We start from the raw sequence: 25354 nt of genomic DNA on the forward strand, positions 1-25354 counted from the left end.
TATGAGTTTTAAGAAAGCTCCTGGAGTTGGTAATGGACAGCGAAGCCTGGCATGCTGCAATCAATTGTGTCACAAAGAGTCAGACATGACTGAGCAACTGAAATTAACTGAATTGATATGAACTTATCAAATCTCAGAAACACAAAGAAAAAAGTGAAAACTGTGAATGGAACCTTAGAGAATTAAGAACTATCATCAAACAGAAAAATATATTCAGAACTAAAATCCCAGAAGGAGAAAAGAGAGAAAAGGGGCAGAGAAGCTTCTTAGAACACTTAATAAGGTCTTAGACATATGTTATCAATGAATACTTGAATGGAAAGTTATTTAAAAAGTCTTACAGTATCATCCCATATATTGTTCATTTACAAAAGGAAAAAAAATACATTAAGAAAACAAAGATCTGGCAGTTACCACCTTAAACAAGTAATCATCTTAGCATCACCAGCAGTGAGGCAGCTTGACATTCTGTATCTTTACTGATGCACTAAGAGATGCACCACAGAGTGAGAAGTTGTAATTTAAATCTACTAAGAAAAGAAAAAAAAAGTTTTAAAAGGCATATTAGGACTATAGGAGCGATTATTCCATATAAATCTATCATATTAGATTTTACTGAGCTATTCATCTCTAGTGTTGCACACCTTAAGATGTAGAATATCCTTATTCCTAGTGATAGCTTACAGTGAACGATGTTGCATTTGTGATCTCCAAAGAAGATTTAGCTTTGGGACCAGGGACCAGGCTTGATCACTCAAGGGCTATTGTGTAGCAGAGTTTTATTAAAGTATAGAAATGGATAGAGAAATCTTCTGACATAGATATCAGAAGGGGGATGGAAAGTGCCCCCAGTCACTAGTACCTTATATACTTTTACCAGACCCACTCCCACAACATACATCTTAAATTATCAAGATTAAAACTAACAACAGAAAGGTCTTACTGGGCCCACTCCCACAATATAATTTTAAGATAACAGGATTTGTCAGAATGTTCTTAAGAAGGAAAAGCATGTCCTTGAGCAGAATACATTGTTGTGATATTGTTTAAGATGAGTTGTTTTGTTGTGTAATTGTTAGCTCTGAACTGAGAGAAAATAATGTCTTATGTGACTAAGACAAAGCAGTGTAGAAAACATTGTTTGTCTTTTTTCTCCTCCTTGAGAGCACTGTACCCCTTTCTCATCCTCAGGTACCCTGGACTTCTTATCAACCTACCTAGGAATTGACTCTTTCACTAGGAGATGAATGCTTATATATTCAGGGATGAAGTGTCATATTGTCAAAACCTTACTTTCAAATGATTCAGTAAAGCAGATAAAGTACTTGTGGTAACAGTTAAAAGTTGGCAGATCTTGGGGTACATTATTACTTTTGTTCTTTCCCTTCAACTTTTTTGCATATTATCTAGGGTGAAACAGATCACCAGCCCAGGTTGGATGCATGAGACAAGTGCTCGGGCCTGGTGCACTGGGAAGACCCAGAGGGATCGGGTGGAGAGGGAGGTGGGAGGGGAGACCGGGATGAGGAATACATGTAAACCCATGGCTAATTCATTTCAATGTATGACAAAAACCACTGCAATGTTGTAAAGTAATTAGCCTCCAACTAATAAAAATAAATGGAAAGAAAAAAAAAAATTCAGTGTCAAAATGTTTTCTAAATTCTTGAAATTCATCAAGACCATTAGCATCATTTCATCTTTGTGAAAATACAAAGTTGTAACTAGTCAATTAATAAATATTTATTGTGCTCCTACTTATATTCTTAAAAAGAAGAAATAATGGTAGTGAATTCCCAAAATTTGAGGAGAGATATAGATTTGAAATACAAGTAGCTAAATGAACTTTTTGTAGGATAAACCAAAGAGATGCAGACACACTGTAATGAAATTGTAAAAGACAGAGTTGTCAAGAAAGCAGCAAGAAAGAAGTGAGTCAGTATATACAAGGGATAATCAATAAAATTATCAACAATTTTCTAAGAAGAAACCTTGCAAGACAGAAGGCAGTGGTATGATATTCATTTGTCCCTCAGTATCCATGGGGAATTGATTCCAGGACTCACCACAGATACAGAAATCTGTGGATGGGTTCAACCCACGGATATGAAGGGCTTACTCTAAATAAAGTGCTGAAAGAAAAAAAAAATCTTGAATATTCTATATCTGTAAAAGCAGTCCCTTTTACAGGTGGCTCAGTGGTAAAGAGTCCACCTGCCAATGCAGGAGACACAGCAGATGCAGGTTCCATCCCTGGGTCAGGAAGATCAGCTGGAGGAGGAAATGGCTACCCACTCCAGTATACTTGCCTTGAAAATCCCATGGACAGAGGAGCCTAGCAGGCCACAATCCACAGGATCTCAAAGAATCAGACATGACTGAGTGACTGAGCATGCATGAAACCTTATCATGGTAATCATTTCACAATATATATGAATATCATCATCACATTGAACATCTAAAACTTAATGTAATGTGTTAATTATATCTCAGTAAAGCAGAAACTATAAAAGTTGAAATATGTTTATTTTCTTGATGGGAAACAATTGTAAACTGTCGTGGAACTCTCAGGCTTGAGATTCTCCAGGAAATATTTCTGATGTGCAATGAATACTTCATGGAGAAGCTTCAGAGCATAACAAATTTGAAAAAAAAAATCCAAGTTATGCCTACAATTCTACCATATCATGCCTAATGATTTAACTGCGATGTCAATAAAAAATTTAAAAAGTGGTTTGTATTTTGAAATTTATGTTTGTGCATATAAAATTAACATGAGGTCTGCAGCTGAAACATACATAGTTTCATCCATTGGTACATTCCAGATATAAATACTAACCATGATACTTCACTTTAAAGGAGGTAAGGGAGCAATAAAGATTGGTGGGCAAATATTGTTTACTTTAATTCAATTTGTTTCTTCTAAAAGCAGAAGTACCTAAATTTCCAGTGGATATTTGCACACTCACTAGGAGGAGCAAATCATATTCTCACACTTATCCCCCTTTCAGATTGGCTACACAGCATGCTGAAGACATGAGTGTTAGCAGATCTGAGGAGCAGTTCCATGCCGTAAACCATGCACAAAAAACTCTTCAAAAAATGGAGAACTACTTGAAAGAGAAACAATTGTGTGATGTGTTACTCATTGCTGGACACCTCCGGATTCCTGCCCATCGGTAAGTATACTGAGTATAGCAAGTATGAATGAGAAAGGCTCAGTCCATTGATTATAAATTGGAGCTTTGAAGAAAATAGATTTTTATGTCATTATATTAAAAATGCACTAGCCCCTATGATCCATGTCACCCTGTGATATTTAGAAGAGCTAAACATTAGAGAAATTAGTGAAGAAAAACAGCACAAATTGTCTAAAGAAAATCAACTTAATTTACTTTTCTAATTTCACTATACTTTACTGAAATATGAAAGATGTATGCAGAAAGCATACTTATCACTATTAAATATTTACTGACTATATTTCATGCTTTTCAGTGATATTATGGACTGTTTGAAGTTCCTATGAAACATTTCTATTTCTAGGTTGGTTCTTAGTGCAGTGTCTGATTATTTTGCTGCAATGTTTACTAATGATGTGCTTGAAGCCAAACAAGAAGAGGTCAAGATGGAAGGAATCGATCCTAATGCACTTAATTCCTTAGTGCAGTATGCCTACACAGGTAAGTGATTGGTCTGTATTAACTCATTCAACCCTCACAGTATCTCTACATCATATAACTCACATTATTATTAGCCTGTGAGTCTATTATTAGTTAGTGAGAAAACTGAAGGATAGACCAATTAAATAAATTTCCTAAGGTAGTAAGTGACAGAGTCAGTATTTAAATTCAATAGTATAAAAGAGGAAGAGGTAAATAATATGCTATAAAATTTGGGATCATGAGAAAATATAGCTATATTAACACAAAGTTATAAATGCATGTCTGTCTGTCTCTCTCTGTGTCTCATGTTGTGGATACATTCTCATTTGTAAATTTAAGAGTGGAAATGGAATATTCTATCCCTATAGATTTAGTTTATTTTCTTGAAATAATACTGTAATATTTACTCAAACCATATAAAAAAGATAACAGGAACAGTTTAGGGGCAAAGAAACATTCATTCATTCATTCCAAATTTATTGAGGAATGATTCACAAATATAATCATACATATTTAAAGTATATACGGGGCTTACCTGGTGGCTCAGACAGTAAAGAATCCACCTGCAAAGTGGGAGTCCCAGGTTCAATCCCTGGGTTAAGAAGGTCCCTGGAGAAGGGAATGGCTACCCACTCCAGTATTCTTTCCTGGAGAATCCCATAGACAGAGGAGGCTGGCATGCTATAGTCCATGGGGTTGCAGAGTCGAACACGACAGAACAACAAATACATGCACACACATATACATTCATCCAGTTCAGTTCAGTACTCAGTCATGTCCGACTCTTTGCGACCCCATGAACCACGGCACTCCAGGACTCCCTGCCCATCACCAATCCCGGAGTTCACCAAAACCCATTTCCATCGAGTTGGTGATGCGATCTAACCATCTCATCCTCTGTCGTCCCCTTCTCCTCCTGCCCTCGATCTTTCCCAGCATCAGGGTCTTTGCCAATGAGTCAGCTTTCCGCATCTGGTGGCCAAAGTATTGGAGTTTCAGCTTGAACGTCAGTCCTTCCAATGAACACCCAGGACTGATCTCCTTTAGGATGGACTGGTTGGATCTCTTTGCAGTCCAAGGGACTCTCAAGAGTCGTCTCTAACACCACAGTTCAAAAGCATCAATTTTTCGGTACTCAGCTTTCTTCACAGTCCAAATCTCACATCCATACATGACCACTGGAAAAACCATAGCCTTGATCAGACGAACCTTCGTTGGCAAAGTAATATCTCTGCTTTTTAATATGCTGTCTAGGTTGGTCATAACTTTCCTTCCAAGGAGTATGTGTCTTTTAATTTCATGGCTGCAGCCACCATCTGCAGTGATTTTGGAGCCCAGGAAAACAAAGTCAGCCTCTGTTTCCACTATTTCCCCGTCTATTTGCCATGAAGTGATGGGACCAGATGCCATGATCTTAGTTTTCTGAATGTTGAGCTGTAAGCCAACTTTTTCACTCTCCTCTTTCAATTTCATCAAGAGGCTTTTTAGTTCCTCTTCACTTTCTTCCATAAGGGTGGTGTCATCTGCATATCTGAGGTTATTGATGTTTCTCCTGGCAATCTTGATTCCATCATCTGCTTCATCCAGCCCAGCATTTCTCATTATGTACTCTGCATATGATTTAAATAAGCAGGGTGACAATATATAACCTTGCTGTAATATTTTTCCTATTTGGAACCAGTCTGTTGTTCCATGTCCAGTTCTAACTGTTGTTTCCTGACCTGCATACAGGTTTCTTAAGGGCCAGATCAGGTGGTCTGGTATTCCCATCTCTTTCAGAATCCTCCACAGTTTATTGTGATCCACACAGTCAAAGGCTTTGGCATAGTCAATAAAGCAGAAATAGATTTTTTTTTTTTTGGAACTCTCTTGCTTTTTTGATGATCCAGCAGATAATGCCAATTTGATCTCTCGTTCCTCTGTCTTTTCTAAAACCAGCTTGAACATCTGGAAGTTCATGGTTCATGTATTGCTGAAGCCTGGCTTGGAGAATATTCAGCATTATTTTACTAGCGTGTGAGATGAGTGCAATTGTGTGGTAGTTTGGGCATTTCTTGAGATTGCCTTTCTTTGGGATTTGAATGAAAACTGCCCTTTTCCAGTCTTGTGGCCATTGCTGAGTTTTCCAAATTTGCTGACATATTGAGTGCAGCACTTTCACAGTATCATCTTTCAGGATTTAAAATAGCTCAACTGAAATTCCATCAGCTCCACTAGCTTTGTTCATAGTGATGCTTCCTAAGGCCCACTTGACTTCACATTTCAGAATGTCTGGCTCTAGGTGAGTGATCACACCATCGTGATTATCTGGCTCATGAAGATTTTTGTACAGTTATTCTGTGTATTCTTGCCACCTCTTCTTAATATCTACTGCTTCTGTCAGATCCATACCATTTCTGTCCTATACTGAGCCCATCTTTGCATGAAATGTTCCACTATATGTGTAGGTATGTGTTCCACTATATGTGTAGGTATATGTATGTGTTAGGTCCATACCATTTCTGTCCTTTATTGAGCCCATCTTTCTTGAAATAGACTAGATATCTCTTCAAGAATGATGGGCTCAATCAAAAACAGAAATGGTATGGACCTAACACACATATATGCCTACACATATAGTGGAATGATTGTCAAGATCAAGGTAATTCACACATCTCTTATATTTAATAATTTTTCTGTTGTTTTGCTGGTGAGACCACTTAATGTACACTTTTAGCAACTTTCAAGTATGCAGTACCCAATGCTAAGTCGCTTCAGTTTTGTCCAACTCTTTGCAACCCTATGGAATGTAGCTTGCCAGGCTCCTCTTATCCCTGGGATTCTTCAGACAAGAATACTGGAGTGGATTTTGTGCCCTCTTCCAGGGGATGTTCCTGATCCAGGGATCAAACCCACATTTTCTATGTCTCCTGCATTGTCTGATGGATTCTTTACCACTAGTAGCACCTGGGAAGCCTGCAGTACCCAATGCCATACCAGTAACTATAATCACCATGCTGTACTTCATATCCTAGAACTTCTTATAAATGAAAGTTTGTACCCTTCAATCTACACTTCCCCATCTTCCCTTCATGCCTCTATTCCATATATAAGTGACAGCATATAGTATTTTTCTTTCTCTACCTTATTTCAGTTAGCATAATGCTCTCCAGTTTTATCCATGTTGTCACAAATGGCAGAATTTCCATCTTTCTCATGGTTGAATATTATTCTTGTGTGTGTGTGTGTGTGTGTGTCACATTGTATTCATTCACTTATCTGTCAATGGACATTTAAGGTATTTCCACATTTCATGAATAATGCTGCAATAAACATCACAGTACATGGGGTCACAAATAGTCAGACATGATTCAGTGACTAAAGAAAAACAACAAAACATGGGAGAGCAACTATCCCTTTAAGATCCAGTTTTCCCTTCCTTGGAGTGGAATTCCTGGACCCCATGGTAGTTCTTTGGCCACCTGATGAGAAGAACTGACTCATTTGAAAAGACCCCGATGCTGGGAAAGATCGAAGGCAAGAGTAGAAGGGGACGAAAGAGGATGAGATTGTTGGATGGCATCATCAACTCAATGGACATGAGTTTGAGAAAGCTCTGGGAGTTGGTGATGGACAGGGAGGCATGGAATACTGCAGTCCATGTGGTCACAAAGAATCTTATATGACTAAGTGACTGAACTGAACTGATGGTAGTTCTAATCTCTAATTTTTTTGTAAGAGCCTTCTTACTGTTTGCCATAATGGTTAACCCAATTTATATTTTCACCAACAATATACAAGGGTTCTCTTTTCTCCAAAGCTTCACCAACATTAACTGTCTCCTCTCATTTTGGTAATAGCCATCCTAACAGTTGTGAGGTGATATCTCATTGTGGTTTTGATTTGCGTTTCCCTGATGATTAGTGATGTTGAACATCTTTTAATGTACCTGTTTGTTATTTGTATGTCTTCTTTGGAAAAAAAAAATGTCTATTCAGATTCTTTGCCCATTTTTAATTGTATTATTTGCTTTTGTGCTATTGAGTTGCAGATATTTTCTCTCATTCTGTAAGTTTCTTCTCAATATATTTTTGTATCCTTTGCTGTGGAGAATTTCTCTAGTTTGATGTAGTGTCACTTGTTTGTTTCATCCTTTTCCCCTGTGCTTATGGTGTCTTACCCAGAAAATTTTTTCCAAGACCAAGGAGCTTTTATGCTGTTTTCTTCTATGGGTTCTATGGTTTCATTCATTGAGAAATGAACATCATTCTTCATAAACAGGCCAAGTTTCAATGTCTCTGATAAGTGAAACTTTATATCTGATTCTGAGAATAGTTTGTACTTCTGAATTTCATGAGATAGAGGCAGGGCTCTCATTTCAAAATCCAGATAGGAAACAACACAAGAAAGTCTGCTAATGGACTGGATCCCTTTACAACATATTTTAAAGGCTGAACCAAATATGGTATTATTCTTTTTTATATTTATGCAATTAGATAGAATCCATATGATGGTATTTTAGAGAGCAAAATTATAAAATAATAATTCATAGTTTATATAACCCACATGAAATATTCTTTACAACTTCTCTAAGCTTGGCTAAAACAAAACTATAGAAATGTAACTTATCAAAATAGTATAGTATTTACAATGATTCATCAGTAATTCTTGCTTAAAAATAATGATGCATCAATAAAAATTAAATAGCTTAAATTGCTCTGATCTTGATTTTTAAAAATCTTTATAGATATTTTAGCAGAATCTGTTTTCTATACCTAAGAAAATAATCATAAAAGCAGTTCTTTACCTGAGGACACTTGGCAGCATTTTCTTTCTTTTAAAAAAGTGCTAGAGATTAATTCCAGTCATAATATTTGAGCAAAGTCATCCTAATCAGCTAATACATGCAGATGCAAAACAAAATTGACATATAAGCTTAATGTTCTTATTTATCAAGACATTTTCCCAAACAAATGGCAGTTACCTGTATAGCCCATCATATGATCCTTATGTGAAAGTGAAAGTGAAGTAGCTCAGTCATATCCGACTCTTTGCGACCCGTGGACTGTAGTCCGCCAGGTTCCTCCATCCGTGGGATTCTCCAGGCAAGTGTACTGGAGTGGGTTGCCATGTCCCTCTCCAGGGGATCTTCCCGACCCAGGGATTGAACCCAGGTCTACCACATTGCGGCAGACACTTTACCGTCTGAGCCACCAAGGGAGCCCCATGATACTTATGTAATATGTCATAAAGTTTCTTGAGTCATAGTGTAGACAATATTTGATATTAGATTTATATGTAGGTCTAATATGGTATATAAACAAGTAATTGCTGTTCTTTGCAATGATAGTACTCATAGTTCATTTGCTCCAGTTGTTTTTCATAATCTTGCTCCTTTCAGCCATCTTGTTAGTGTTTGTACAGACTTACCTGCATATATTCACCTCAAATGGCATTCCCTTAATAGTCACTGTACACTAGGGGGAAAAAATGGCCCTATTAATGAGATAAATTGAAAAATTTAGCTATCTAGCATATTTGTGTCTTTCTTTATGGAATATATAATCATTCTTTAACTTTTCAAACAATCTAGGTGTCCTGCAATTGAAAGAAGATACTATTGAAAATTTGCTGGCTGCAGCTTGTCTCCTGCAGCTGACTCAAGTCATTGAAGTCTGCTCCAATTTTCTTATAAAGCAGCTCCACCCTTCCAACTGCTTAGGGATTCGATCATTTGGAGATGCCCAAGGCTGTACAAAGCTCCTAAATGTGGCACATAGATACACAATGGTAATTCATGTTGTATTTATAATACATTAACACAATATCTGACCTAATGAAATGTTTACTGATATGTGTGTGTAGAACCATTCCAAGGTAAATATTATAATGTTGGGATAACATTAAAAAACAATATAGATTTATATAATTTTCAAATTACTTGCACATAATAAATATTAGCTAAAAATATTGGTCTGGTTGATCTGTACACAGACAAATTTCATGTTTTAAAGCTAAAAAGATTTAATTAAACCTCAGAACTTGGAGAAGTGAAAATATTAGCAGTAATTAAACTGGACAAGTATATATTTCAAGTAGAATCCACAGTAATAAGAAAACATAATTTTCCTGATGTTTGTATACTATTAGAACTTCATAAAGTTGTACGTTTCTAATGAAATTTAGATATCATTCCATATGTGAAAAGGAAATATTGATGGATCAGTGTTAACTGGAGGAGCTTAAGAACTGTCAAAATTAGTAAGTCAAACCATTCTATTGAATGGACTTTTTATTTTCCAGTTAAAACATTTAATTTGGTTTTAAACAATTCACAGTTAAATTCCTTAATTAACTTAAAGTCCCTCTCAATTCTACTAGTAATTATAATAAACTAAATGAACATGTTTGATGTGTTAATTCTTTAAAAGTTGCATCGGATAAGACTACCTTTATTCAATCAAGTGACAGTGACATGAAATATAGATTATCTGTAGGGAGACATGTAGACAGATGATATTAAATAAATCCTTACCATTCATGCTAAATCAAATTAAAAGACAAAATTTCAAGCTAAGAAAATAGCTACATTTATTTAAGATTCAAAAATAAAAGACAAGTACATAAAAGTGAACAATAATCACAACTAAAAGCAACAATAAAATTAATATTACAATTCTATAATTGAGATGTATATAATTAAAAAGTATTTCTAGAGTTTTATATAGACCTTAAAATTTTCAAACTTGAAATATTTAGATTCTCTAAAAAAAATTCTTGTAAAACTTCCTTTCTGTTTGTTCTTCCCACACTTGATCATTTTTCAATATTTGAAGTTTTAAACATGTTCCTGAAATGGTACCTTTATATCGAGAATCATAATGGATTGACATTTTAACATGTTATTTAATTATGCTATTTGTATTCATATGTTCTAAATATAGATGCCATATAAACTATAGAACAGCAGTTCAAAAGTTAATCCTACTACAAAACCAAACATGAAAATTTCCTGTTAACTTACTTAAATTCTTGAACTAAGTATTAACAGTTTCCTGTCTGGTATCTTACTCTTGTCGACAAAACACATTCTGATAAACAGCTTGAATTATTTTTGTTGCTCAAAATGAACTTGTCTTCCTTTTCCTATTATGTGACTGAAACTGAATGCTAAAGCAGGATGTACATAAAAATGCAATAATGTCTCCTTTAATCCCTCTTAAGTTATTTTAGTATCTATTATAAATGTGGTAAAATATGCAAAGATCATGCTTTAATAATGCTTTTATAATACTGTATTGATAGTTTCAAATGCAAATAACTTTAATGTCTAAGAATAATGTTAACCTCCAAGAATTTAGTTAGTCATTTGAACCATAGACTGAATAAACAGATTGCTTCTCTAATGTAAGTGAGCCGCATCCAGAAATATCCTAATAGACATACCTAGAATAATGTTCGGCCAGAAGGCTCCATGGCTGAGTCAAGTCGACACATAAAATTGACCATCACAATCATATAAATAGTAGTCTGCATCGATGAAACATTCAGGAAATAGACTGTATTCATTTAATATGATTTAACGCAATGTAATTGTGGATTTTAAAAGATGAATACCAAATCAAGGGCAGACACACACACACACAAAAGACACTTGGGAAGGTGATTAGAAGAAAATATTTACCTTGAAATTAGGAGTAAAATAAAAGAGTTTAAAATTAATCTTTAAGCTTGACTAAATATCTGTTTTATACTACTGGATATTTCAGTGCCATATGTATATAATTTAATTAGCCATTGAGGTTTTACATACTAAGCTAATCTCCTTTTATATATATATATATATATATATATATATATATATATATTTTATTTTCTTTCATCAGACAGTAGATAGAAAGGAGAACGAGATATGGGATCATGCATTAATAGTTGTATGACTTCAAAGTTTACATACACTACCAGTAATAGGTAGACAAAAGTTTTGCAGTGTTTTATCTTTTTCTTAACCCTTTCGTAAAAATTATGTCATTTATGAAAGTCAGTTGCAGTATCAAATAAAATGAAGTAGACCTGAAGGCATAGATGTGAGTCCACACTTAGCCATTTACTGTGCAGGAGATCAACCAATTCACAGCCTGTTTTCTCATCACAGTAATTACACTTTCCACAAGATTGCATTGGTGATGACTTAATGTTTGTGAAAGAAATTTTTTAAAGTGTGAAGTGCTGTACAAGTGTAATGAATTATTAGTTTTAGTACTAACTTCACCACTTTGCTATAGGTGAGAGGGTTTTCAACAAAGAACATCTGCTATAGTAAAATCAACAGTTCTCCCCCTGGCGCTTGCCTTAGTCGCCAGCAGGCTCTTTGTCTAAAAAGGCAAGTCAACTTGGAATTTATGGTCTTAGAGCCTCCTGATGGGACTATCAAGCCTGATAATTGGTGTATGGAGAATTTTGTTATTAGGTTAACTGAGTTTCACAATGAATAAACTCAAGGGGATAAGTGGTTCATTGGCAGAAATATCACCTCCCACAATGACTAAACTCAGAATGGAGATGAAAGAATGATCTGGTTTATCCAGATCCCCCAGTTATAAAGAGGCTGTCTTAAGCTGCTTCCAAAATATCAGTTTACTAGGCAATATAAATTACCAACTAGACATGTTTATATAAATTTCAAAAGTATATGTTACTGCATTTAAACTTAAGATGTTCACTATGAAAAATGTTGGAAATGGTAATTGTGTTGTCAAAGAAAAATATATAATATTATAAATAGGAAAAACATAGTAGTATTTTTATTAAGAAAATGTTGAAACATAACTGCCAGAGATTTGATACTTGACAAAAATATACCACAGATGACAGAAGGGAGAATTAAGGTAAAATATATAAAAATTGAAAGATAGCCCCACTCTACCTCAACAAACAACTCCATAAGAGTCACTTTCAGATAAACTTTAACTTGTAGATCTTTATTCATTATAAAATATCCCTTTGCCTTGATTAATAGATCATGGTTTTTCACAAGAGGAAGGAGTTTTTAATTGACCTCTTTTTCTCATTGCAAAATAATTCAGTATGTTGCCCCCTCAAATGCATAGCCAGAGCTACCTCCCCCAGGCCTTCTTTGGTTCCTCAGCTTCAGAAGTCACATCCGACCCCCCTCTTATGGGCGGCAATGTCATCTATTTTTTATAAATGCATATATCTGTCTCTCTGACTTTTTCTGAGGTTTAACAAAGTGAAATTCCTTGATAAGCTTATTTTGTTAAGAAGTTAAAGTACAAAATTTCAGTAGCTCTTTCTTTTCTAGGAACACTTCATCGAGGTAATACAGAACCAAGAATTCCTCCTCCTTCCAGCTAATGAGATTTCAAAACTTTTGTGCAGTGATGACATTAATGTGCCTGATGAAGAAACCATTTTCCAAGCTCTAATGCTGTGGGTGGGGCATGATGTGCAGGCTAGGCAACAAGACCTAGCAATGCTGCTTTCTTACATCAGATTGCCATTACTTCCACCACAGGTATGGGAACTTACCCAGGTAATGGAAGTTATAGTTCTAAATGACAACTGGACATTAATCTATTCTTTATTTGTTTTATACGGAGAATTTCTAGCACAGGATTTGTTTCACAGAAAGACAAATACAGACTTCAGTTAGCAATATTAATAATGATAAGAGATGGGTAAAGAAGGTTTAATAAAAGACCTACAGATAATCTCCAAACTTCAGCATACTCATTAGTTTCAGTTTTCTCTCACCAAACAGCACTTGTAACAAGCAGGGGAAATGACTAAATCTCTTTTTCTCCTCCTACCATCTTCTAGGAAAGGTGATAGTAATTATTACAGTAGCATCCCAGAGAAAACTCTAGGAATGGGTTAGATTCTGGATCAAACCTAGTAACTAACATGAGTAATTAACGACTATGATTAAAGAGTTAAAGAGTTAACTTTAAATGTTAAAGAGTTTCAGATGTACTAGAGCATCATTATAGTTAATAATCAACTTTTATTGAAATACATAACAATGTTAGTTTCAAGTGTATGGAAGATTTTATGTGTGTGTGTGTGTGTATATATATATATATATATATATATATATATATATATATATATATACATATATGAAAACTGAGTATAACACCCTCCAGGATCATCCATGCTATTGCAAATGGGAATTTTTTTTTAATAGCTGAGTAGTATTCCAGCATGTGTGTGTGTGTGTGTATACACCACATCTTCTGGTGAGTAGGGTTATGTCTCTGCTCAGTTAGTTGTTTCACCTGAGGCATCCCAGGATCAGTGCCTATAATCTGTTGGATGGGGGCAGGTCTGGCTGCTAAGGCTATTACGCTAAAGGGAAGTTTCCAAAATGGCCCTTGCTAGGACCAGTGTCCACATGATAGAATGAACTCCCACAATGGTTGCTGCCCATGTCTGATTCTAAGGTGAGCTGTTGTCTATTGCCTTTCCTGGTGACTCTAAAATCAGCTGGTAGCTCTGACCCTGTCTCTTCAAGTTTCTGTTTCTTCCCTGTATCCCAGACCATGTGAAATTTTGTGTGTTCCCTTTAAGTATAGAGTCACTATTTCTCACAGCCCTCTGAGTCTCCTAAGTTTAAACCTTGCTGGCCTTCAAAGCTAAATAGTCTGGAGTCTTCCTGGTATAGGACACCTGGGCTAGGGAGCCCAATGTGGGGCTTAGAGCCCTCACTCTTTCGAGGGGTTGTAATTATTATGTTTGTGGATCACCCACCCTAGGATTGTGGGTGTTGACTATACCAAGATTCTATCCCTCCTACCCAACTTGTGGTTCCTTCTTTACATCTTTAGTTGTAGATGATCTTTTCTGGTAGGTTCTGGTCTTTTTTAATTGATAGTTATCTTGGAAATAGTTGTAATTTTCATGTGCCTGGGAGGAGATGAATTCAGAGTCTTTATTCTCTGCCATCTTTGGAACTCCCAGTATATATTTACTGTTAAGACGGGAAGCTTGTTTGAAACTCAGCTTCTCAGGCCCCCAAAATCTACTGAAAAAATTTATGCAGTTGAAGCCAAGGAATCCGTATTTTAACAAGTTTTTCAGGTGACTCTTAAAAATGTGACATTCACTGGTGTACAGGATCAGAAACCCTTAATTTTATACTGTATAAAGGAAGTACCTGGAATCTCACCAGCCAAGTCAAAACAGTGATCCATCAGAGATAACAAGTGGGGTGAGAACAGAGCTGAGTTTAACCAGTGCAGCACAGGAAACTTCAGGGAAATTTTATGGGGTAAGATTAGTACCTCCTTTTCAACAACCTGCTTGCTGTTCCTGACAATGTCCTATGACAGATAATGTAGACTCCAAACTTCTAATAACCAATCTAAATGACCCCTGGAAAAATTCTAAGAAAGCTCTTAACTTCTCCTCAGCTAGTCTCAGGAAGAATACTTTACTTAGATTTTATTTCACTTAATTGGGGTCATATTATCTGTCAGGCAATATTGGTTAGAAAGGATTGATATCATATACTACTGATGATGAATTACATAATTACTAACACATGTACTTTACCTGTATATACATGTATATATATAGACAAAAAAGCACCTGCTTTGTGCTTTGATTTGATGATAAAGATGCAGCCCCCATGGTGATATTACTTTAATTGGGGATGTTTGTGCCACCTCCCTTAAATCATGCAGTTGGACAGAAGATGCTTGCTTTGTGAAGACACAGCCATTTACTTTGCTTTCAGTAACACATTTTATGAGTGCTTTTTCACTTTTACTGGAGATTTTATACAAAATACATATTCAAATGAGGAATAGTATATCAAATAAGTTGGCATTAGTAAATTAGTTACTACCATGAGGCTTTTAGTCATAAAATGTTACTTAAGTAACTTAAAATATTAAATAATAACACATACATTAGAAATAGCTTGAGTTTCCCCCAAAATTATATAAATGAAAATGTTACGTCTAATGATCTGCTCTTTACTTCATATACCATGCATCATTACTTTTCAGTTACTGGCAGATCTTGAAAACAGCTCCATGTTTACTGGTGACCTTGAATGTCAGAAACTCCTGATGGAAGCTATGAAGTATCATCTCTTACCTGAGAGAAGACCCATGATGCAAAGTCCTAGGACAAGGCCTAGAAAATCAACTGTGGGAGCACTTTATGCTGTAGGAGGAATGGACGCTATGAAAGGTAACAGAAGCAAATTAATTACTCTTCAGTTCAGTTCAGTTCAGTCGCTCAGTTTTGTCCAACTCTGTGTGACCCCACGAATCACAGTACGCTAGGACTCCCTGTCCATCACCAAATCCCAGAGTCTACTCAAACTCTTGTCCATCGAGTCGGTGATGACATCCACCCATCTCATCTTCTGTCCTCCCCTTCTCCTCCTGCCCACAATCCCTCCCAGCATCAGGGTTTTTCCAATGAGTCAACTCTTCACATGAGATGGCCAAAGTACTGGAGTTTGAGCTTCAGCATCAGCCCTTCCAATGAACACCCAGGACTGATCTCCTTTAGGATGGACTGGTTGGATCCCCTTGCAGTCCAAGGGACTCTCAAGAGTCTTCTTCAACACCACAGTTCAAAAGCATCAAATTTCGGTGCTCATCTTTCTTCACAGTCCAACTCTCACATCCATACATGACCACTGGAAAAACCATAGCCTTGACTAGATGGACATTTGTTGGCAAAGTAATGTCTCTGCTTTTTAACATGCTATCCAGGTTGGTCAAAACTTTCCTTCCAAAGAGTAAGTGTCTTTTAAATTCATGGCTGCCATCACCATCTGCAGTGATTTTGGAGCCCCAAAAAATAAAGTCTGTAACTGTTTCCACTCTTTCCCCATCTGTTTTCCACGAAGTGATGGGACCAGATGCCATGATCTTAGTTTTCTGAATGGTGAGCTTTAAGCCAACTTTTTCACCTTCCACTTTCACTTTCATCAAGAGGCTTTTTAGTTCCTCTTCACTTTCTTCCGTAAGGGTGGTGTCATCTGCATATCTGAGGTTATTGATGTTTCTCCTGGCAATCTTGATTCCAGCTTGTTCTTTTTCCAACCCAGTGTTTCTCATGATGTGCTCTGCATATAAGTTAAATAAGCAGAGTGACAATATACAGCCTTGATGTACTCCTTTTCCTATTTGCAACCAGTCTGTTGTTGCATATCTAGTTCTAACTGTTGCTTCCTGACCGGCATATAGGTTTCTCAAGAGGCAGGTCAGATGGTCTGGTATTCCCATCTCTTTCAGAATCCTCCACAGTTTATTGTGATCCACTCAGTCAAAGGCTTTGGCGTAGTCAATAAAGCAGAAATAGATGTTTTTCTGGAACTGTCTTGCTTTTTCAATGATCTAGCAGATGTTGGCAATTTGATCTCTGGTTTCTCTGCCTTTTCTAAAACCAGCCTGAACATCTGGAAGTTCACCATCCACATATTTCTGAAGCCTGGCTTGGAGAATATTGAGCATTACTTTACTAGCATGTGAGATGAGTGCAATTGTGTGGTAGTTTGAGCATTCTTTGGGATTGGAATGAAAACTGACCTTTTCCAGTTTAATTACTCTTAACACCCTCCAAATTGTGAGGGTGATATTACAGCCATATTGAAATGTGTGCATCTAAAGCTAAGTTTTATAAATAAAGTAATATAAATTTTCTGACACTTTTTTTTATTATTATTGTTTTATGGGATATAAGCCTTTCATTAGAGTTTCCTTAACTGTTCATAGCTAATTTTTCTCTTATGACAGCAGTTTATTTTGCTATGTATAATAAATGTAATGTATTTATATTGAAGTATAGACTTATAATATTATATTAGTTTCAGGTTTACAGCATGGTGATTCAGTATTTTTTTTAGATGATACTCTAAATTATTACAAGATAATGGCTGTGTTAGTATCCTGACAGGGAGGGAAGTGGGAGGGGGGATCAGGATGGGGAACACATGTAAATCCATGGCTGATTCATATCAATGTATGGCAAAAACCACTACAATATTGTAAAGTAATTAGCCTCCAACTAATAAAAATGAATGGAAAAAAATGAATAAATTAAAAAAAAATGGCTGTTATCCCCTGTGCTATAAAATGTATCCTTTCTACTTGTCCATTTTATTAACAGTAGATTGTATCTGTTAATCCTATACATCTAATTTGTCCCTCCCTCCTTCCCTCTCACTTTCAGTAGCCACATGTTTGTTTTCTATAATGTATGTGTGTATCTCTTTCTTTTTTGGATATACATTCATTTGTGTCCATTTTTTTTTATTTCACATATAAGTGATATCATGTACATATTTATATTTGTCTGACTTACTTCACTAAGCGTAATATTGTCTAGGCCCATTGATGTTAGTGTAAATGGCAAAATTTCCCTCTTTTTGGCAGAATAATATTCCATTGTGTGTGTCTGTATATATATATGTGATATATAGTTCTAACTGTTGCTTCCTGACCGGCATATATATATATCGCATATATATACAGACACACAGAATGGAATATTATAATATATTATATATATTATATATATTATTATATATTATATATGTATATATACACATATATACATACACACACACATATATCGCATCTTTTTAATCCATTTGTCTGTTGATGACACTTGGGTTGCTTCCATGTCTTGAGTATTGTGTATAGTTCTCCTGTGAACATTGTAGTGCATATATAATTTTGATTTAGCGTTTTGGTTTTTCTGTAGCTACACCCCAAGAGTGGGATTTCTGGATCATATGATAGTTCTATTTTTACTTTTTGAGGAACCTTCATACTATTTTCCATAGTGGTTATACCAATTTATATTCCCAGCAATAGCATACAAGGGTTACCATTTATCCACATCCTCTCCATCATTTGTTATTTGGAAACTTTTGATGATAGTCAGCTGATATGTGTGAAGTGATATCTCATTGTGGTTTTGATTACCTTTCTTTAATAATTAGCAATGCTAAGCATCTTTTCATTTCCCAGTTAGCTATCTTTTTGTCTTCTTTAGAAAAAATGTCTATTCAGTTCTACCCATTTTTTATTTTTTTATATTAGTTGTATGAGCTATTTACATATTTTTGATATTGATTTATTATATTTCACATCATTTGGAAACATTTCCTCCCATTCCATAGGATGCCTTTTCATTTTGCTGGTGTTTTTCTTCACTATGCAAAAGCTTTCAAGCTTAATTAGACCCACTTGTTTATTTTTTGCTTTTATTTATTTTGCCTTAGGAGATGGAACCAAAAAAATATTGCTGTAATTTATGTCAAGTAGTGTTCTGCTTTTTTTTTCTAGGAGTTTTATGGTGTCAGATCTTACATTTAGGTCTTTAAACCATTTTGATTTTTTTTTTTTTTTTTTGTATATGGTATGAAGGAATATTCTTATCTCATTATTTTGCATGTAGCTGTTTAGTTTTCTCACCACCACTTGTTGCAGACTATCTTTTCTCCATTGTATATGCTTGCCTCCTTTGTCACAGATTAATTGACTCTGTGTGTGGGGGCTTATTTCTGTACTTTCTATTATGTATCATTGATTTTTGTATGTGTTTTGGTGCTAGTTCCATGCTGTTTTGATGACTTTAGCTTTGTGGTATGGTCTGAAGTCTGGGAGGGAGATACATCCAGCTTTGTTCTTTTTTTTCACAAGGTTGTGTTGACAATCTGAGGTATTTTTTTACTCTTATGGCAGCATTTTTTTTTTTTTTTTAATTTGAGCATTCGCTTTGCAGCCTAAGATCTTTTCAGGGAGAATTTAGAGATTTATCATAAGTGGAAGGGATGAGGTCCTCTAAATGTGCTTTTTGACAGAAATAGGAGAATGACTTCTAATTTCTTGCTGTCAATTTCCTGATAGAAGACCAAAGACCATTTACAAATAAACTTGAAGTGTTAATAAAAAGATTAGCAATTCAATTCTGGAATAAAAATAATGATTTTACAAAAGAATTGTTTGTAATAGGAATAGGGAAAATTTCTGAATCGATCATGTCTACCTTGAATACTTCTTAAAATATTTTTTCCCACAGTTCTGTCTCTTTGCACTGATTTCTACCTATAGAAACATGTTGCCAAAACAATGAGGCAAGGGTTTTGTAATTAAGAATTGACTATATAGGAACTAAAATAAATTCACTTAAAATTTGACAAATCATACATGGAAATGTTTTGACACCTTGCAGAAAATAATGCAAAAATCAAAGTTGTATGCTTCTGAAAACCTATTTTTTCTTTTGGTATGTGCAATTGGAAGTCCATATAGGAAATATGTCAATTAATAATAAATCTGTATAACAAGAGTTTGCAACTGTAATTATTTTTCAAAATTGTAGAGTAACTTCACAAAACTAGTGTTCTTCAGAAAATAACAAATACAGTAAAATGTTATAATAGATTTCAAGTCTAGCAACTTGATATCTTACTGCATTTTGTTGAATAGAAAGAACACACACAGAATTTAAAAGGTGTCTTGTCTGATATTAAATCAAAAGGGTACTAAGTATAAAATGCAAAAATGGCTATCTATAATATTTGATTTTTAAAAAGTCCAACTAGTGGAATGAGAAATGGGAAAATTTGTGTATATTAGTTTGGTTTTTGTATTTATTTACTTTTTTTGTTATTTTTTTTCAGGTTCTTGTCCTTTAAGTTAACATTACACAAATGAATATATTACACAATATGGTAATATGTATCTTCAACTCCTTAATAGCTTACAAAAATGAGTGAAATGTGAGTCTATAATCCCTTGACTCTGCTACCACAGTTTGATATGGAAAGAAGTAAAGCCATCATTTTGAGACTCTTGAAATACTTAGTATATGAAACTATAAAAAGCTTTATGGAAAGTTGCAGAAAACTACAATAATAGTGAAAATTATTATTGTGAATACCTGATCCTTGATTGGCATTTTGCAGATATCATTTATAATCCTCACAGAAATGCTACAAGATAGATTTTTATTACCTTACTTTTGGAGATGAGGAAACTAAGGCTCTTAAGGTTAGATAATCATGCCAAGGAGAAACATCTTAGAACTACTGGACAGGGAATTATTACTCAAATTCAATGTTATTTGTTGCTATTTTGCTGCTGTTTTATTTCTCTTAATTTATTTTTATTAGTGGGAGGCTAATTACTTTACAATTTTGTAGTGGTTTTTGCCACACATTGACGTGAATCAGCCATGGATTTACATGTGTTCCCCATTCTGATCCCCCTTCCCACCTCCCTCCCCATCCCAACCCCTCTGGGTCTTCCCAGTGCAGCAGCCCTGAGCACTTGTTTCATGCATCCAGCCTGGGCTGGTGATCTGTTTCACCTTGCATTGCCATATTTTAGATGAAAGAGCACCAACAACAAAACTGACCCCTCTCTTTGAGGGTCTTAGAATTGAAAAAGCAGAGTGAGCACATAGGAGCAAAAAAAGAAAGAAAAGAAAAGAAAAAAAAAAAAAACAACTATGTAAAGCAAAAATATTAAGGTGGTAGCATTTATCTATGTAAATCAGTATTGCATTTAAAAAATAAAAATTTACATTCTTAAAAAATTTTCTATATGCATGCCTTTTTCTTACAATGTGTAGTTTTATTTATCTTTATAAGATAATTTTTGAACTTTCACCATTTGATGCTTAGGAAATATAGTACTTCCTCAGTCTTTAATTTCCTTTTGACTCATACAATTACCTTGGAATTAGTTGCTAAATATAGATGCCATACAAGTGGCTGGAACTAACTATAAATCCTACCGTGTGTATTAAAAAAGTCATCAAAAAGTTGTAAGTATGATCACACAGTAAAAATTTTTAAACAGTTGAGTGCTAAACTTCAGGCTTTTGTGCATGCCAGGTATTCAGTAAAGTTTCACTTACTAAAATAATGAATTCTGAGACACAGTATGGCAGGGAATAAATAAAGGCTAATATAGTGATTTTAAGTTCATTTTAATAATAGATGGAGGAAATCACTAAATTAGATATATTCACAACTGCAGGAACAATAATTCTAAAGAATACCACAAAGTTTAGTTGATCTTATTGGCCCTTGAATAGATCATAAGTGAGCTGAATCAGTTCAGTTCAGTTCAGTCGCTCAGTTGTGTCTGACTCTTTGTGACCCCATCAATCACAGCACACCAGGCCTCCCTGTCCATCACCAACTCCCGGAGTTGACACAAACTCATGTCCATCGAGTCGGTGATGCCATCCAGCCATCTCATCCTCTGTCACCCCCTTCACTTCCTGCCCCCAATCCCTCCCAGTATCAGGGTCTTGTCCAATGAGTCAACTCTTCACATGAGGTGGACAAAGCGTTGGAGTTTGAGCTTCAGCATCAGTCCTTCCAATCAACACCCAGGACTGATCTCATTTAAGATAGACTGGTTGGATCTCCTTGCAGTCCAAGGGAATCTCAAGAGTCTTCTCCAAAACCACAGTTCAAAAGCATCAATTCTTCAGCGCTCAGCTTTCTTCACAGTCCAACTCCCACATCCATACATGACCAGTGGAAAAGCCATTACCTTGACTAGATGGACCTTTGCTGGCAAAGTAATGTCTCTGCTTTTTAATATGCTATCTAGGTTGGTCATAACTTTCCTTCCAAGTAGTAAGCATCCTTTAATTTCATGGCTGCAGTCACCATCTGCAGTGATTTTGGAGCCAAAAAAAATAAAGTCTGACACTGTTTCCTCATCTATTTCCCATGAAGTGATGGGACTGGATGCCATAATCTTAGTTTTCTGAATGTTGAGCTTTAAGCCAACTTTTTCACTCTCCTCTTTCACTTTCATCGAGAGGCTTTTTAGTTCCTCTTTACTTTCTGCCATAAGGGTGCTGTCATGTACATATATGAGATATTATTGATATTTCTCCTGGCAATCTTGATTGCAGCTTGTGCTTCTCCCAGCCCAGTGTTTCTCATGATGTACTCTGCATATAAGTTAAATAAGCAGGGTGACACTATACAGCCTTGACGTACTCCTTTTCCTATTTGCAACCACTCTGTTGTTGCATATCTAGTTCTAACTGTTGCTTCCTGACCTGCATATAGGTTTCTCAAGAGGCAGGTCAGGTGGTCTGGTATTCCCATCTCTTTCAGGACTTTCCACCGTTTATTGTGATCCACACAGTCAAAGGCTTTGGCAGAGTCAATAAAGCAAAAATAGATGTTTTTCTTGAACTGTCTTGCTTTTTCAATGATTCAGCAGATGTTGGCAATTTGATCTCTGGTTTCTCTGCCTTTTCTAAAATCAGCCTGAACATACGGAAGTTCATGGTTTATGTATTGCTGAAGCTTGGCTTGGAGAATTTTGAGCATTACTTTACTAGCGTGTGAGATGAGTGCAATTGTGTGATAGTTTGAGCATTCTTTGGGATTGCTTTTCTTTGGGATTTGAATGAAAACTGACCTTTTCCAGTCCTGTGGCCACTGCTGAGTTTTCCAAATTTGCAGGCATATTGAGTGCAGTTCTTTCACAGCATCATCTTTCAGGATTTGAAATAGCTCAACTGGAATTCCAACTTTGAAATGAAGTAAGAAGCAATATTTGCAACATTTTAGGGCAGAAAGTTGACAAACACAGAAAAAAATGTGAAGTGAGTCCCAAAGAAAAAGAATTGTTAAAAAAAGGAAAACTTTTTTTCAACCAAATACAGAGTTGCCATAATAAGCCAGCTAGATGATCAACATTTTGATTAGTTGGAGCAACTGAACTGCAGAAGTATGAAAATGGGCTAAAAACATTTCAGAATTAAAGATACAAAACTATGTCATATGTGTTCATAGATGCAGATAAAAGATATGGAATAAATTCATATTTTATATTTTATTTAATGTTTGGAAAAAATAACTTGGCTTTAAGCAGACTTCTACCTCATTTCAATATGTCTTCTATATATAGTTGATTAATGTAGCTTTGTACAATTTCCTACTTACTTCATCATTAATAACTCGATAATTCTAGTAATTAGTGCAGCCTAGCTTTCATTTCAAGAAGATCTCTTCAAGAAAATTAGAGATACCAAGGGAACATTTCATGCAAAAATGGACACAATAAAGGACAGAAATGTTATTATGTGAATCATGTGAAATAACACTGAACGCCTATTTAAAAGAAATTTTCCTTTCTTTTCCTTTAGTCATTTGCATTTTAAATAAACACACACACAAACACCAAATTGAGTAAAATAAAAGGGCATAAATTAGTATATTGAATGTTTATAGGAAAGTAAAACCATAATGGATGTGTAAAGAGTTAGTAATACATTCCAAAGCAGTTTTTATTGTAAAATATGGTGTCTGGAACCTCTACTAGTACTACCAGTAGCATATTATAGCCAAAGAGGTCATTATAAACATATAAACCATATATATTAGGTAAACTATTTTATTCTAACTTTTCCATTTGCATTCAGAAGTGATGAAATATTATCCTTGCCTTATCTTATGCGTTGGAGAATTATCTGGACTACATATTTTAATTTGAACTGCAATCACCAATTCTATACTATAAATATAGATACATAAATATAATATGAATGATGAAACATTTTTGCACAAGTAGTTTTTAGCATTGTTCAATATCCCTTTAACAGGTACCAGTACAATTGAAAAATATGACCTCCGGACCAACAGCTGGCTACACATTGGCTCTATGAATGTGCGTAGGCTTCAGTTTGGAGTTGCTGTTATTGATAACAAACTCTATGTTGTGGGAGGAAGAGATGGTTTAAAAACTTTGAATACTGTGGAATGTTTTAATCCAGTTGGCAAAATCTGGACAGTGATGCCTCCCATGTCAACACACAGGCATGGCTTAGGTAAGAGTTTAATGTTGCATAGTTTCTAAAGTTTGTACACTTACTAGAACTTAACTAAGGGCATATCATTATAATTTAGTCATACTCTTCTATTCAAAATGTCTGAAAATTCTGAAAAGCTTAAATAAATGGTAAAAGCCTGTGAAAGTTTTTTCCTTGTTTCAGGTGTCATACTCATTGTAATTTTTACCTCCATTCCACTGGTATTTTAAAGGGGTCCCAATTCAGGAAGGATAATACCTTATAGAAAGAATGCATTGTTGAGGAGCATGCAACTACAAGTTTTCTTCTAAGGTCAGTTTAGAGAAAAGAACACTTGCTAATGGAGGAACACTGTGTTTCTAGTTACTGGTGTCCCTTCCCATAAGAATCAAATCTATATTTAGGCAAAAGCCTTTGGATGCAGTTTGAAGGCAGGACTATTTAGGAAAACTACTTTCATTGAGAGCAACCCTAATTTATACTTAAGTCAGAGGTTCCCAAGAAATTTAAGAAGGGATAGAGACTTCTTGAACAGTGAGGAACTTTGATTCCCTTGATGGCTTGTCAAGGTCCGCTTTTCTTCATGCTAGACTCCATATGTTTCAATACTACAGAGTTTTTTTTTTTTTTTTTTTTTAAGAAAAGAATAATTGCATTGCTTTTAAAGAACCAAATTTTACACAGCTAAATTGTGACATATCCAGGATGGGTATTGTTTTCTCCAATATAAATGATAAGTTATATCAAATGATAGACTATGTAATTATTCAGCTCAGTTCTGTAAGTGTGAATTTTTTTAGAAAACATATCTTACAGAGACACCAAAGCAAATTTTAAAACTCTTAATTAATTGCTATTGCTAAAGGGAT

General features: G+C 35.2%; 1 protein-coding gene across 4 annotated transcripts in view; it reads left to right on the top strand.

Moving 5' to 3' along the window:
- KLHL4 (kelch like family member 4) overlaps positions 1–25354 on the top strand; it is a 127244-nt gene that overhangs the window by 75172 nt on the left and 26718 nt on the right. For 3 of the 4 annotated variants that reach the window (XM_070461762.1, XM_020898417.2, XM_020898416.2), the window contains exons 2-7: positions 3012–3179; positions 3544–3680; positions 9235–9431; positions 12964–13176; positions 15674–15860; positions 24279–24503. In XM_070461762.1, the coding sequence (XP_070317863.1) occupies positions 3012–3179; positions 3544–3680; positions 9235–9431; positions 12964–13176; positions 15674–15860; positions 24279–24503 (1127 nt within the window). The remainder of the gene's footprint in view (positions 1–3011; positions 3180–3543; positions 3681–9234; positions 9432–12963; positions 13177–15673; positions 15861–24278; positions 24504–25354) is intronic. The other variant, XM_070461763.1, reaches the window with a different exon arrangement.

The sequence above is a fragment of the Odocoileus virginianus genome, chromosome X (genome assembly GCF_023699985.2).
Source record: "Odocoileus virginianus isolate 20LAN1187 ecotype Illinois chromosome X, Ovbor_1.2, whole genome shotgun sequence".
Lineage (NCBI taxonomy): Eukaryota > Metazoa > Chordata > Mammalia > Artiodactyla > Cervidae > Odocoileus > Odocoileus virginianus.